General features: G+C 46.2%; 1 protein-coding gene across 8 annotated transcripts in view; it reads left to right on the forward strand.

Annotated features, from left to right (window-relative positions):
* KDM5A (lysine demethylase 5A) overlaps positions 1 to 16,547 on the forward strand; it is a 95,288-nt gene that overhangs the window by 47,556 nt on the left and 31,185 nt on the right. For all 8 annotated transcript variants that reach the window (XR_012155918.2, XM_073320852.2, XM_073320910.2 and 5 more), the window contains 4 exons: positions 10,811 to 11,166; positions 11,720 to 11,858; positions 12,855 to 13,034; positions 13,409 to 13,564. Coding sequence is in view for 7 of the 8 variants with exons in the window: in XM_073320852.2 (XP_073176953.1) it covers positions 10,811 to 11,166; positions 11,720 to 11,858; positions 12,855 to 13,034; positions 13,409 to 13,564 (831 nt within the window). In the remaining variant the exon portion in view is untranslated. The remainder of the gene's footprint in view (positions 1 to 10,810; positions 11,167 to 11,719; positions 11,859 to 12,854; positions 13,035 to 13,408; positions 13,565 to 16,547) is intronic.

The following is a 16,547-nucleotide window of genomic DNA, read 5'->3' on the forward strand; positions in this document are numbered from 1 at the left end:
GGTCATTAGTCAGAGTGCCTTTCCTTGCATAGCAAGGGCTAACAGTTTCATTTCTTCTAACTTCGAGCCTTAGGGCCTTGTAAATAGTTTGTTCTTATAGTAGTTAGTGTTAAGTAGTTAGAAGTTAATTCCAGCGGGGACTTCGCTCCAGGTGGGGCATGCCTTAAGTCTCTGGGGTTTAATCCCTGCATGGATTCTAACCGGCCTATGCTTGTAAGTGACCCCCACAGCAGCTGCCTCAGGTGCCTGAGGGAATCATATGTGAAGGACCAGGACATCCACCTTAATGCCAGTCCAGCAAATAGAGTTCATTGGGGCAGTTCTCGACTCCACCTGAGCCAAAGCCTTTCTTCTGAAAGCATCTTTTCAGGCTGTGTTGGATGTGATCTCCCATGTCAAGAATCACCCACTCACCACGGCTCACACCTATCTGCGGTTGTTGGGCCACATGGCCGCATGAACTTAGGTGGTCAGTCATGCTTGGCTCCATCTCCAGCCCCTACAAGCATGATTGGCATCAGTCCACATCCTCAACAGGCATGACCTAGACCAGGGGTCTCAAACTCAAATCACCACGAGAGCCACATGAGGACTAGTACATCAGCCTGAGGGCTGCATCACTGACCCTTCCCACTTTGCGGCCCCTGGCCCCGCCTCTTCCCACCCCATTCCAACCCCTTCCCCAAATCCCTGCCCCGCCTTTTCTCCGCCTCTTCCGCTGAGCACGCGGCTCCCCGGTCCTCCCCACTCCCTCCTGCAAAGCGCTAAGTGCTGTCAAACAGCTGTTTGGTGGCGGGAAGCACCTGGAGGTAGGCAGAGGAGCGGGGATCTGGCGCACTGGCGGGAGAAGGGGTGGCGAGTGAGGGGAGCCTGGCGGCTGCAGGAAATAACTCGAGGGCGCAAGTGGTGTGTGGGGAGCTTGGCGGGCCGCAGCAAATAACTCCATGGGCTGCATGTTTAAGACCCCTGACCTAGAACAGGTAGTGAGAGTGCCAGATCACATTAGGTTATCCCTGGATTGGTTTTTGAACCCTGGGTCGGTATTGGAGGGAGTTCCCTTTGCGTCCCCATTGTTGACCCTGGTCTCCAATGCTTTGGACCTGGGCAGGGGAGCCCACCTGAGTGAGATAAGCACTCAGGGCTGCTGGTTGTGGGATGATCTGGCTCTCCATATTAACATCAGGGAGCTCAGAGCGGTTTGCCTGGCCTGCCAGACTTTCTTGACCCACCTGAAGGGAAAGGTGGTGCAGATCCTGATGGACAATACCACCACAATGTATTCCATCAACAGGCTGGGTGGAGTGAGGTCATCGGCCCTTTGCCAAGAAGCTCTGCGCCTTTGGGATGTTGTGTGTGACATGCCATTCATCTGGTTGCCTTGCACCTGCCCGGAACCAGGAGCGTTTTAGCAGATAACCTCAGCAGGACCTTCTCGCCTTGCCATGAGTGGTTGCTCCATCTGGAGGTGGTCAGCATAATCTTCCAGAGGTGGGGGAACTCCCCAGGTGGACCTGTTTGTGTCCAGGCAGAACAGGAAATGCCACATGTTCTGTTCAGTCTGCCGGATGGACAGGGGCTCCCTATCAGACACCTTTCTCATTCTGTGGTCGGGGGCACTGATGTATGCCTTCGCGCCAATGCAGTTGATTCTCAAGGTCCTTGTGAAGATCAAGCAGGACAGAGCAAAGATTATCCTAATAGCCCCTGTGTGGCCTTGCCAGCACGGGTTCAGCATGTTGCCAAACCTTTTGGTAGCTGCCCCGCTGCAGCTAGCCCTCTGGCCTTGAACCACAGCAGCGTTTTGCACCTGAACCTGGCAGTGCTGCACTTGATGGCTTGGCTGCTGCATGTCTTAAGTGCGGATGCTCGGCCCAAGTTCAGCAGGTCTTGCTGGAAAACAGGAAAGCCTCCACCAGAGCGACTTACCTGGCCAAATGGAAAAGGTTTACATGGTGGGCTTTGGAGTGGCGTGTACAAGCCAAGCAGGCCCCACTGCAGGAGATACAGTATTATCTGCTGCACCTCAAATGCCCAAGGTTTGTCCCTGTCGTCAATTATGGTCCACCTGGCCGCTATCTCTGCTTTCCCACTCCTCATTCCAAGGCAGGTTGATTTTTCACTCAGGCCTTGTCTACGCTACGAAATTAGGTCGAATTTATAGAAGTTGGTTTTGTAGAAATCGTTTTTATACAGTTGATTGTGTGTGTCCCCACAAAAATGCTCTAAATGCATGTAGTTGGTGGAGTGTGTCCACAGTACCGAGGCAACCGTCAGCTTCCAGCGTGTTGCACTGTGGGTAGCTATCTCACAGTTTATAGATTCATAGATACTAAGGTCAGAAGGGACCATTATGATCATCTAGTCTGACCTTGTGCACAGCGCAGGCCACAGAATCTCACCCAGCCACTCCTGAAAAACCTCACCTATGTTTGAGCTATTGAAGGCCTCAAATCGTGGTTTAAAGACTTCAAGGAGCAGAGAATCCTCCAGCAAGTGACCCGTGCCCCATGCTACAGAGGAAGGCGAAAAACCTCCAGGGCCTCTTCCAATCTGCTCTGGAGGAAAATTCCTTCCCGACCCCAAATATGGCGATTAGCTAAACCCTGAGCATATGGGCAAGATTCACCAGCCAGATACTGCAGAAAATTCTTTCCTGCGTAACTCAGATCCCACCCTGTCTAACATCCCATCACAGGCCATTAGGCCTATTTACCATGAATTTACCACAGTCTCTGCTGCCTATTTGAATTCTGGGTAGAAATCCCAGTGCCTGATGGGGCTAAAACATTGTCACAGTTGGTTCTGGTATATATTGTCAGGCCCCCCTTCCCTCCCTCCGTGAAAGCAAGGGCAAACAATCGTTTTGCGCCTTTTTTCTTGAGTTACCTGTGCAGACGCCATACCACGGCAAGCATGGAGCCCGCTCAGCTAACCGTCACTGTATGTCTCCTGGGTGCTGGCAGACGCGGTACTGCATTGCTACACAGCAACAGTTTATTGCCTTTTGGCAGCAGACAGTGCAGTATGACTGGTAGCCGTCGTTGACGTAGTCCAGGGTGTTCTTTTAACCGACCTCGATGAGGTCAGGGGTGCCTGGGCAAACATGGGAGTGACTCAGCCAGGTCATTTCCCTTTTAAGTTTCGTCTCATGGTGATTCAGTCCTACTGGCAGTGCACTGTCTTTTAATCTGCAGCCAGCAGAAGACTATGGCCAGCAGTCATACTGCACCGTCTTCTGCCGAGCACCCAGGTGATGACGATGGCTAGCGGTAGTACTGCCCAGTCTGCCGCCAGCAAGGTGTATAAAGATAGATGAAGTGGATCAAAACAAGAAATAGACCAGATTTGTTTTGTATTCATTTTCTCCTCCCTCCCTCCGTGAAATCAACGGCCTGCTAAACCCGGTTTTGAATTCTATCCTTGAGGGGGCCATTCTGTTTCTTGAAAACCCGCCCCTTGGTTGACTCTAATTCCCTGTAAGCCACCCCCCCCATCCCCCCGGCTTCTATCACAAGCTTGCTTGCAAAGCAAATAGTAACTATCATTTAAAAAACATGTATTCTTTATTAATTGATTATAAAAAAAGGGAGATAACTCACAAGGTAGCCTGGATAGGGTGTGGGAGGAGGGTAGGAGGGAAGGAAAAGGCCACTTTAAAACTTGTTGAATGCCAGCCTTATGTTGCTTGGGCTGTCCACTGGGGTGGAGTGGTTGGGTGCCCGGAGCCTCCCCAACCCTGCGTTCTTGGGCGTCTGGGTGAGGAGGCTATGGAACTTGGGGAGGAGGGAAGGCAGGTAAGGAGGGGCTGCAGCAGTGGTCTGTGATCCTGCTGCCGTTCATGAACCTCCACCAGATGCTGGAGCATGTCCGTTTGATCCCACAGTAGCCCCAGCGTTGCCTCCTCTGATCTTCCTGCCGCCACCTCTCCTCACATTCATCGGCCACCGTCCTGTACTCTGGTATTGTGTCCCTCCACACAGTTCTGTCAGTACCGGATGACTGCGTGAGCTCAGAGAACATGTCATTGCGCGTGCGTTTTTTTTCATCGCCTTATCTGAGAGAGCCTCTGGGATGGAGGAGGGAGGCTTGAAACATTTGCAGCTGCTGGAGGAAAAAAAGGGAATGAAGTGTTTAAAAAGATACATTTTACAGAACAATGGCTGTACTCTTTCTCGGTGAACAACACTATTCACCTTTCGGAGCACATGAGATTTTGGTACAAGGTCGCATTTTGCATCTTATGTTGAGTGTCTGCGGCTTTGGTGTTAAAGATCACACATGCAGGGCTGGGCAACAGAATTCGGCTTGCAGGTGGCCATGGTAAGCCATAGTCTTTTGCCTTCTGCAACCTTCATAACAGCAGCCCCCTCCTTTCCCATACCAAGCAAAGCCTGTTGAGTTGGCCATTTACTGCTGCACTTTTCCTGTTAATGTGCAGCAGCAGAAACCAAACTAACCCACTCCCTCCATCCAATTCTCTGGGATGATCGCTTTTCCCCTCCCCCCACCGCCTGGCTGGTATCAGGGAAGATCCCTGCTAGCCAAACGCAAACAGCTCAGCACCAGTGCGCCCCCCCCCCACGTGGCTAACTGCTACAGGCAAACAGCCCAGTAGGAACGTCCACCTCTGAATGTCCCCTTAATCAAATTCCCCTATTTCAACCAGGTTACCATGAACGATATCACTCTCCTGAGGATAACACAGAGATTAAAAAACGGATGTTGCTTGAATGCCAGCAAACATTGGGACCAGATTGCCAGACAAACATTGGGACCAGATTGCCAGGCTTTGTCATGCAGTGATACCAGATTACTTGCTACTAGCATGGCGTGGTAAAGTGTCCTATCATGGAGGACGGAATAAGGCTGCTTTCCCCAGAAACCTTCTGCAAAGGCTTTTAGAGTACCTCCAGGAGAGCTTCATGGAGATGTCCCTGGAAGATTTCCGCTCCATCCCCAGACACGTTAACAGACTTTTCCAGTAGCAGTACTGGCCACAAATGCATCCCAAGTCCTCAGGGCTACTTAATCATTAAACGCTTGCTTTTATAACGTGTATTATATTTAAAAAGGTACACTCACCAGAGGTTCCTTCTCCGGCGTCGTTGGGTTGAGAGGGTATTTCAATCAGGGTGATAAAAAGATCCTGGCTGTCGGGGAGAACGATGTGCTGTGTGCTCTCCCCAAGCTCATCGTCGTCCTCATCTTCCCCATCTGCAAAATCCTCAGCCATGGCAGAGTTTCCCATCCTCGGAGTCCACAGACAGAGGTGGGGTGGTGGTGGCGGCCCCCCCTAGAATTGCATGCAGCTCAGCGTAGAAGCGGCATGTCTGGGGCTCTGTCCCGGATTGTCTGTTTGATTCTTTGGTATGCTTGCCTGAGCTCCTTAAGTTTCACATGGCACTGTGTTGCGTCCCTGATGTAGCCTCGGTCCCTCATAGCCTCTGAGATTTTTTTGAAATGTTTTGGCATTTCGTCTTTTGGAACCTAGTTCTGATAGCACGGATTCCTCTCCCCGTACAGCGATCAGATCCAGTACCTCCCGTTTGGTCCATGCTGGAGCTCGTTTTCGATTCTGGGACTGCCTGGTCACCTGTGCTGATGAGCTCGCCTGGCCAAACAGGAAATGAGATTCAAAAGTTCCCGGGGCTTTTCCTGTACACCTGGCCAGTGCATCAGAGTTCAGAGTGCTGTCCAGAGTGGTCACAATTGTGCACTGTGGGATAGCTCCCGGAGACCATTACCTTCGAATTGTGTCCACACTAACCCTAATTCAAAACGGCGATGTCTCTTTCAGCGCTAATCCCCTTGTTGGGGAGGAGTACAGAAATCTGTTTTAAGAGCCCTTTATGTCGAAAAAATGGCTTCATTGGGTGGATGTGTGCAGGGTTAATTCAGATTTAATGCTGCTAAATCCGACATAAACTTGTAGTGTAGACCAGGCCTCACAACATGACGGCCTGTTTTTTGAAAGGCCTGGAGCATCACTATTACATGTCTGGGATCCCATCCCTCCCTGGGACCTGAATCTTGTGCTGTTGAGACTCATGGGGGCTGTTAGTTGCAGTGGCAGGCAGAAGGAAAGGTCGCCCAGTGTCTGCTCAGAGGATTTCGTCCTGGATTAAGGCCTGCATTCACCAGAGTGATGAGCTGTGAAAGGTGCCTCTGCTGGCAGTCGTGATAGCACACTCAGGGCACAAGCATAGTCAGTGGCCTTCCTGGCACAGGTACCAATCCAAGAGATCTGTAGAGCTGCCACCTGGTCGTCTGTCCACACGTTCATCTCTCATGATGCACTTACCTAGCAAGCTCGAGATGACGCTGGCTTTGGCAGATCAGTGCTGCAAGCTGCAAGACTGCACTCCAAGCCTACCTTCATGGACACTGGCTTGTGGTCACCTAGAATGGAATCAACATGAGCAAGCACTCGAAGAAGAAAAAACGGTTACGTACCTTTTCGTAACTGTTCTTCAAAATGTGTTGCTCATGTCCATTCCATTATTCGCCTTCCTGCCCCTCTGTTGGAATTGGAACAGCAAGAAGGATCTGAGAGGGCGTAGGGCTAGTGGCACCTGATATACCAACACGTGAGTGCGGCACTCACGGGCGCCCCAGCTGGCCCTACAGATACTGCTAAGGCAAAAAAATTTGATGACCATGCACATGGGCATGTGCTCACGTAGAATGGAATGGACATGAGCAACACCTCTCAAAGAACAAGAGTTACAAAAAGGTAGTAACTGTTTTCCCTCACCTTACCAGATTATCTGCGTTGTTTTAAATGCAGTTTTGCCTGACACATACTAGAAACTGTACCTCAAATGAACAATCTGCTAATATGTGTCCTGCTCATTTGCAAGTGCATCTGAAAATACGAAGGCCTTGTCTACATACACAAATTGTACCACTTTAAAAAGGGTAATTTTTAAATGTTTAAAATATTGAAAAGGGTAAATGGGATGATCTGGATAATTATAGGCTTGTCAGTCTGACATTTATCCAGGGAAAGATAATAAAGCAGCGAATATGGGACTCTATTAATAAAGAATTAAAGCAGAGTAATGTAATTAGTGCCAATCAACATGGACTTACAGAAAATAGATTCTTTCAGACTAACTTGATACTTTTTTTGATAAGATTACAAGTTAGATAAAAATAAGTGTTGATGTAATAGGTTTATATTTCTGTAAGGCATTGGACTTAGTATCACATGTTTCGATTAAAAAAAAAAAAAAAAAAAAAGCAACCCCAGAACTACATAAAATGAACACACATGAAATAGATTAAAAGATAGCTAACTGATAAATCTCAAAAAGTAATTGTAAAGGGGAATCATTGAATGGGTGTTTTTAGTGAGGTCGCAGGAATCTGTTCTTGGGCCTAGTCTAACGTTTTTATTAATTATCTGGAAGAAACCACAACATCATTACTGATAAAGTTTACAGATGTTGCAAAAATTTGGTGAGTGGTAAATAATGAAGATTACAGGTCACTGATAGAGCAATCTGGATGGCTTGGTAGACAGGACACAAGCTAATTGTGTTTTTTAATATGGTTAAATGTAAACGTGTACATGTAGCAGCAAAGAATGTAGGCCATATGTACAGGAGGAGGGACTCTATCCTGGGAAACAGTGACTCTGATTTTGATCAGGAGCTTCCAGTATGATGAGGTGGGCAAAAGGGCTAATGTGATCCTGGGGTGCAAAAATTGGGGAATCTTGAGTAGGAGTAGAGGGGCTATTTTACCTCTCTATTTTACTTTTTATTTTACCTGTTTTACCTCTCTATGGCACTGCTGGAATACTGTGTCCACTTCTGGTGTTGACAATGGAAGAAGAAGGTTGAAAAATGGGAGCAGGCTCAAAGAAGAGACACAAAAATGACTAAAGGATTAGAAAACCTGCCTTATCGTGATTAGACTTAAGGAGCTCAATTTGTTCTAGCTTAACAAAGAGAACGTTAAGGGTTCCTGTGGAATGGAAGTCTGGCATTAGTTGAGTGCTCAGAGCATTCTTTATCCAAATGCATCAAGAAACGAGGTCCAGATTTCTTTGAATTCAAATAATCATTTTCCATGTTGATAAGCTATTTCTTTTGCTGCTAATTCAGACCAGGTTCAAATACCACTCCTCTGTTCTGGGCAGAAGCCTACTCCTCTATTTTTGTAAAATCATGCACATGATAATAATTGTTGCCCTTGAGTCAATGTCAGTGTGGTGGAGTTAAACCCAGCATACTAGGTACAATTACCTAGGATATAATTTTCAGCTGAGGCTAGGTTGCTGAAGCAGAGCCCTATTTTCACTCTTGTGTCCCCCTCTTTTTGCAGCTGACTGTTGGACAGTCTCACAACACATGCATCAGAGTTCCTTTTTCTTTATTAAAGCACCAACAAATATGCAAGGACAAGGCCCCCATCTTGCACAACCTTTGTGGCACCCCGTAGATTTGGAATAGAATCTTTTGCTATATCAATCAGAGCCTGAGATCCACGGGAGCATTTTTAACACTCCGTAACATGTTCTGCCATTGGGGTTCTTTTAAAGGCTGTGATAACTTCCCTTGCAATGCTTTCACAAAACTCCAGACCAATAGAGTTCCTCTTTGTTAGTAAAGCATGCATTGTGGACGTGGGCCTGGAAGTTTATGAAGCTGTACCCAGTAGCTCTGGGGCCTCTGGCAGTCTTAGGACATCCAGACCAAATTGATACATTAGTAAGTGTTGTAAGTACTGTCACTCTGCTGAAGGTGGCAAATGAGATAGTTGTTTTAGTGTTAGAAAAGAGAGAGCCCTCATCCTTGAGGAATTGGGAAATGCATATAATTCTCTTGCTCAGCTAGTTCTTCCAAATTATATTTTTTTTCCCCAAATTTGCAAGTCTGGGTTACCCTAGATATATGCTGTTGTATGATGGTGAGGATGAAATTGGTACTACTTAGTTAGGATAGCCCAGACTTCTCATGGTTGCTACTGTAGGCACCTTATTTTTCTCCATCAGATGAAAAGAGGAACCCAGCAGACCTGCAAGGGGAATTGGATGCATCGGTACCCACCCATGTGGGTATAAGTGTGTCTGCATTTTGGAACCAGTTTTCACCTGTAACACGATAAAAGCATAGTAATAATTTGGGGTGTCTGGGAACTCAATCCCCCTTATCCACTTAGCTATAGGGAGTTGGAATTTAAGTGTTAGTAGCGGGCATTGACCAGGACTCCAGAGAGAGGCTCTAATAATGTTGTTGTTAACTTCTCTAAAATAAGATGTGGGGGAGGGGAGTATATACAAGTGGGCCACTTAGAATACAGGGAAGCCTTGGCAGAATCTTTTTTATTGTATGTACCCTTCTTCACAGGCTCAGGGAAAGAGGATGCCACCGATTTGTATCATTAGATACTTGAGAGAGTACAGGATTTAAATGTACCTTTACTAGTTCTTAATATTTCTTGGTACTTTCATATCTAGGTATTTGATTGCATCTATGACAGTTTCATTGAGAAAAAGCCTTGCCAGATGACAACCAGGAGATTGCCATAAATTTTTAACAATGAGGGTAATTAACCATTGGAACAGTTTACTGGGAATTGTTGTGGATTCTACCATTACTGGCAAATTTTAAATCAAGATTGGATGTTTTCTAAAAGATAGATGCTCTATGAAATGTTTTGGGGAAATACCATGGCCTGTTATACAGGAGTCAGACTAGATCACAATGGTCCTTCTGGCCATGGACTTTATGAATCTATGAACTTCCCTAGAATAGATATAGTTATACCAGTATAAATGGGCTTGACTGGTAGAGCTTCCACCTGTAATGAGTAGAGGAGTAAGCTATACCAAAATAAGCATGCATAACTATGTCCACCTCCAGGGTTGTTCCGGAGTAGCTATCTCAGTTAGAGGGTTAATTTTTCATCAAAATAATTGTAACCGTACAAAAACTGTGTATAGGCCAGGCCTAAGTGTCCCATTCAATAAAGAACATGATGTAAAGTCATTAACTTGCAAATTTGGGGTGTCACATAGCAGAAGCTTGTTGGCTCTCTGAAGATTAGAGGGCTCTGAAACAATGAGATTATTTGCAACTGCAGGTGTTCCTCTTAAGTAGGTGGTGGACATGGGCACTAATGTTACTCATTTTTATGTATTGGATGAAAGGGACAGTGGTCACCCATCCACGCAATTCCACCATCAATGGATTTGCAAAATAAACAAACCTGTTCTTTCCCTCGCCCCCCCCCCCCCGCTGTTTTCCACTAGATACATAGTTTAAGGTTGGAGGAGACTATATTAGATCATCAAGTCAGACCTCCTGCGTATCACCAGCCCTTACATTTCACCCAGTCACTCCTGTGCTGAAGCCAATAACTTGTGCTAGTGTTTGGCTAAAGCATATCTTCCTTAAAGGCATCCAGTCTTAATATAAAGAGTCCAAGAGATCGAGAATCCACCACTTCCCTTGCTATTTTGTTACAATGGTAAATCATCTTCATTGTTAAAAATGTGCCTGATTTCTAACTTTCTAGTTTGCTTTTGTCTGACTTCAGCTTCCAGCTATTGGTTCTTATTATGCATTTTTCTACCATCCTGAGTTGGTTAGCAAACACTGGTACGTGTTTAGTTTAGATAATCTGTTGCCTGTAGCTATGAGTGTTGATGGTTTAATAGTCCAGATAGCTATGAACCTTTACATGACTGGTCATTTTAAGTTGACACAGCTGGTTGACCAGCTAGACAGCTCTTGCTTTGATTCTACTGTGCATATTTGTAGCTGAATGGCTGCCTATGCTTGCTGTACATCTGTTTCAGAACCTTTTGGATGATGTGGAGGAGTTTCACGAGCGTGCTCAAGAAGCCATGATGGATGAGATCCCAGACTCTTCCAAGCTGCAAATGTTGATAGACATGGGCTCTGGCCTCTATGTGGAACTTCCGGAACTGCCCCGGCTAAAGCAAGAGCTGCAGCAGGCACGTTGGCTGGATGAGGTGAGGTTGACTCTCTCGGACCCTCAGAGGGTCACTCTGGATGTGATGAAGAAGCTGATTGACTCAGGTGTGGGGCTGGCACCACATCATGCTGTAGAAAAGGCCATGGCTGAGCTGCAGGAGCTGCTTACAGTGTCCGAGAGATGGGAAGAGAAGGCCAAGGTCTGCCTGCAGGCAAGGTGAGCATTCACTTGGTAGCTATACTGTGTGATAAAAGTCCTCTTTAGTTCGAAGGAGAATGTCCCCTTAAGTGAATATCCTGTCTGTCTTAGGAACGTAGTGATGAGCGGGGCTGTGAAAATCTAGCCAGTTTCTTCACTGTTTGATACTGTCTGTCTCACTAAGTTTTTAAACTGAAGGTAGTGAACTGTTGTAGTAGAGATGATGACCTCTTGGGGTTGGCAGTGGCCCAGGGAGGTGACCTAAGCATTCCCAGAATGACTTTGCTGCTGTTTCTTTACGGTCGTGAGATTGTCACCACCACCAGCTTCCTGTCAAGGTCATAAGATAGAATTTGAGGTCAGTTGCTGATGCAGTGTTCTCTGACCTTAGTGGTGAATAGGCCATCAACTTTCTCATCTCTGCTGGCATTTAGTAGTGAACAGCCCCCTCCAAGACCAGCGCTGTGGTATCTTGCACTCGTGTAGTGATACAGCGGCCCTGCCACCTGACCTCGCTTCACTGACACTTTGTTGAGATATAAGGCTGGAATCAGGTTTTTCCTTATGCTAGACCACGACAAAGTATGATGGCCCTGGAAAGCATTGTGAATGAAGCAAAGAACATCCCAGCTTACCTGCCCAATGTATTGGCACTGAGAGAAGCCCTGCAACGAGCTAGAGACTGGACAGCCAAAGTGGAGGCCATTCAGGTAGGGCTAATAGCAGGCAGTGGAATCTGTTGGACTGTGCTCCTTTCTCTTAACGACTCTGTCCTTGAAGGAGGTCAGAGAGGAAGGGAAGCTTATTTGAACTTTTAAACTTGCTTACCTTGTTCTTTCCATGTTTTAACTCTTTGCTCTTCGTTCTGGGCTGCCATCTGTTCCCGCATGGGAAACCTGTTCCTTTCTTTTCCGCTTTCCTATAGGCATCCCACTATGAACCACAAAGGCCATTAGTTTTCTCAATTGCCCCAAATGCATCTCTGTACAAGGCCCTTATTTGGTTTTAATATTGTTTGGTCTACAAATTGCCACAGGAGATGGTATAGCTGTGATGCAAGACTTAGTATATCCTGGTGTCCAAGTCATTGAGCCTGACTGTGCAAAGGATTTTTTTAAAATTTTGATTATTCCACATGTATTTAGTGTTTTCATAAGGTGCCAGATTTGACAGCCCTGGAGACTGAAGTCTTCTGTCTACAGAATAGGTACAACATGAGCAACAGAAGTCTAAGTGTCCCTTTGGCACTACCCTACCTATGTGCCTCAGCCTTGGCTAAGAGGGGTCACCTTTAGGGAAGAGAAGGGAGTTGTCTCCATGGTCCATGCAGTTCTTGACCTCTGGGCTGAGACTGCCATTGGTGGTGGTGCTGTGTTTTTGATGCAGTCACATGTTTACTGGGAGGTAGACTGAGAACTATCAACTCATTTCACATGGGCTACTGAGCAACGATCAGCTAGTAACTTTGGGTTACTATTAACCTGGTTGGCTTTGAACAAGCAACTGAGATGAAATGGCGTCTGATTACTAGTTCCCTGAGCCAGCCAGTTCCATCAGAGATTATCCATTAAATGGGAAGTTTATATTACACAGGAATAGCTATCAAAATATTAATCAGATGTGGGGTGGGTTTCAGGGCAAAGTTTGGTCAATGACTAAGTTTAGTGCTGGAGTTCTGTGGTTCAGAGTATTGTGTTCTACCCCAGAACTGTAGCAACTATGCCTATCTGGAGCAGCTGGAGAGCTTGTCTGCAAAAGGCCGTCCGATACCCGTACGTCTTGATGCCTTGCCACAGGTGGAGTCACAGGTAGCAGCAGCCCGTGCCTGGAGGGAACGCACGGCAAGGACTTTCTTGAAGAAGAACTCAAGCTACACCCTGTTACAGGTGAGCAACAGTCAGTTATATATCAGAGGCGGGAAATTGGCTTTGACGTCCCTCTGCAACCTTGGAAGTGGGCGTATGAGTTATAGGTTACCCTTCCGTATGAAGGTAGGGTCAAACAGAAATTTCAGTTCCACATGAAGGAGGGACATGGTCACGTACAGTCTCCTTTGGGTGAGTTTGTGTACTGAGGGTTTCTGCTATTACTGTTAAGGAGGTGGAGTAGAACTCGTGCTTTGTGGCAAGAAGGAAAAAGAGTTTATTCTATGATGTATAATCATTCCATAGTATATTGTTCTCATCTGTGCTCCAGTGCCTTCTATCGGTTCATCTGACTAGTGTCCTTGGGTTTTACATTGCTTCCTTTGTGTTTACAGGTTCTGAGCCCCCGGAATGATATTGGGATTTATGGAAGTAGTAAGAATAGACGGAAGAGGGTGAAGGAGTTAATGGAGAAGGACAAAGACCTTGATCTGGAATCCCTGAGTGAACTGGAGGATGGTCTGGAGGAAGCCAGGGACACTGCATCTGTGGTAAGGAGCTGTGTAGAAGGGCTGGTGTCTTCTGCAGCTTGGGGGCTTTTGAGAGATCCTGTCTGTATTTTAACCACTACTAGCTCACTTGAATTTAAAGTCCAGCCTGCTAAGTGTTCTTGTCCTTGTGGAAATTTTGAGGACCATTACATGAATCCCACTAAAATGAATATCTTAGTATTAGGCCTGATAAAAGCAGTTCATGTGTGTTAGGGATGTTTTAAACACATTTGGACAGTGGGAGAAGAGGGAAGTACAATTCAGAGAAAATATGTTGGGGTAGAATGGGGGTTTGCTAAGGAAAGCTTCAATTGAACAAGGGTTAATAAATTCACCATTTATGTTGAATGGTGGGGTTCCATTCACCTTTCATGTACATAAACTGAAACCTTTTTGAAACCTGAAAAGAATGAGCTCCCACCACCCACAAAAAGCAACGTGAAAAAGACGTCATTCGATTTGACCCTGCCATGCGCCAAACTGAACTAAGTTCTACCCAAACAATGTCGCCTTCAGAAACTACAGTTAAAGAAGCAGACCTGTTTAAAGCAAAATGTTGGTGCAAGTAGATGAAGTATTTGAGAAGTTTTTTTCCCCCCATTTGGTAGGGATGTGCAGAATTTTCCTCACTAAGGGCTGTATAGCCACTTACCAGTAGATGAGGTCGTCACATTATTGATATAAGGAGACCGTTATGGTTTCTCTCAGATCTTTAATGCAGATGGCAGCCGTTATGTTCTAAAAACCCTCTTACGTATGTATGAAGCTATTCCGTTCTCCTCCCACACAAACTTCAAAAATAGGGTTGAATCACTTGTTGCCTGGTACTAGTCTTCTTTGGGAGGGAGTGGGGAAGGGAGAGGAGAGTTGGTGGGGTATTTTTTTGGTTTGGTTTTTTTCAATTGAGAAAAATGTTATGCAAGACAAATCCATAGTGAGTGGATGATACCAGAAATTAAAGTGAGGGCCCAATAAACATCATCTAGATTTCCTTCCTAAAGGAGTGAGGAAAATTGGCACAGGCTGAGAGCCTGCAGTTATGCCGCTTCGTATGCGTGATCATTAAGGCTAAGATTTAATCATGGGTAATTTTAGTGAAAGTCATTGACAGGTCATGGGCAAGAAACAAATTCACAGCCATGTGACCTGTCCATGACTTGTACTATTCCCCAGACTAAATCTTGAGTGTTCTGGGGGTGCAGCTGCTGCTCTGGAGGGAGGGCTCTGGGGTGCCCACTGGTGCTGTGGGGGGTGGAGTGGCCCAGGGTTGCCACTGCTGCTGGGGGCAGGGCTGTTGTAGCTGGCCCCGGGGCTGCTCTGGCAGCCCTCGGGTCAGTCGCACCTGCTGGCTGCAGAAGTCATGGAGGTCACAGAATCTGTGGCTCTGTGACATACTCGCAGCCTTTGTGATCATCCATCAAATCTCAAGTTCAGCATGGTTAGACCATGTCTTTACTTGGATGAGAGACGCTAAGGAACACCCTGGTGCTATAGGGAAGGATGGTGGTGATTTCAGTAGGTGATGCTCTCGTCTCTGAAAGAGAAGGAGTACTTGTGGCACCTTAGACTAACCAATTTATTTGAGCATAAGCTTTCGTGAGCTACAGCTCACTTCATCGGATGCATTCAGTGGAAAATACAGTGAGATTTATATACACACAGAACATGAAAAAATGGGTGTTTATTATGCACACTGTAAGGAGAGTGATCACTTAAGATGAGCTATTACCAGCAGGAGAGTGTGTGGGGGGGGACCCTTTGTAGTGATAATCAAGGTGGGCCATTTCCAGCAGTTAACAAGCACGTCTGAAGAAAAGGAGTACTTGTGGCACCTTAGTGAGCTATAGCTCACGAAAGCTCATGCTCAAATAAATTGGTTAGTCTCTAAGGTGCCACAAGTACTCCTTTTCTTTTTGCGAAGACAGACTAACACGGCTGTTACTCTGAAGCACGTCTGAGGAACACTGGGGGTGGGGGAGGGGATAAACAAGGGGAAATAGTTTTACTTTGTGTAATGACTCAACCACTCCCAGTCTCTCTTCAAGCCTAAATTAATTGTATCCAATCTGCAAATTAATTCCAATTCGGCAATCTCTCGTTGGAGTCTGTTTCTGAAGTCTTTTTGTTGAAGAATTGTCACTTTTAGGTCAGAAATCTAGTGACCAGAGAGATTGAAGTGTTCTCCGACTGGTTTATGAATGTTATAATTCTTGACATCTGATTTGTGTCCATTTATTCTTTTACGTAGAGACTGTCCAGTTTGACCAATGTACATGGCAGAGGGGCATTGCTGGCACATGATGGCATATATCACATTGGTAGATGTGCAGGTGAACGAGCCTCTGATTGTGTGGCTGATATGATTAGGCCCTATGATGGTGTCCCCTGAATAGATATGTGGACACAGTTGGCAACAGGCTTTGTTGCAAGGATAGGTTCCTGGGTTAGTGGTTCTGTTGTGTGGTGTGTGGTTGCTGGTGAGTATTTGCTTCAGTTTGGGGGGCTGTCTGTAGGCAAGGACTGGCCTGTCTCCCAAGATTTGTGAGAGCGATGGGTCGTCCTTCAGGATAGGTTGTAGATCCTTGATGATGCATTGGAGAAGTTTTAGTTGGGGGCTGAAGGTGACAGCTAGTGGCGTTCTGTTATTTTCTTTGTTGGGCCTGTCCTGTAGTAGGTGAGTTCTGGGTACTCTTCTTTAGGTTGGGGGGCTGTCATTACACAAAGTAAAACTATTTCTCTTTGTTTATTTCTCCCACCCCCCCCACACACACAGTTCCTCAGACCTTCTTGTTAACTGCTGGAAATGGCCCACCTTGATGATCACTACAAAGGGTTTTCTCCTCTCCCTCCCCCCCCCCCCAGTAATAGCTCATCTTAAGTGATCACTCTCCTTACAGTGTGCATGATAAACATCCATTTTTTCATGTTTTGTGTATATAAATCTCCTCACTGTATTTTCCACTGAATGCATCCCATGAAGTGA

Source organism: Lepidochelys kempii, chromosome 1, assembly GCF_965140285.1.
Source record: "Lepidochelys kempii isolate rLepKem1 chromosome 1, rLepKem1.hap1, whole genome shotgun sequence".
Lineage (NCBI taxonomy): Eukaryota > Metazoa > Chordata > Testudines > Cheloniidae > Lepidochelys > Lepidochelys kempii.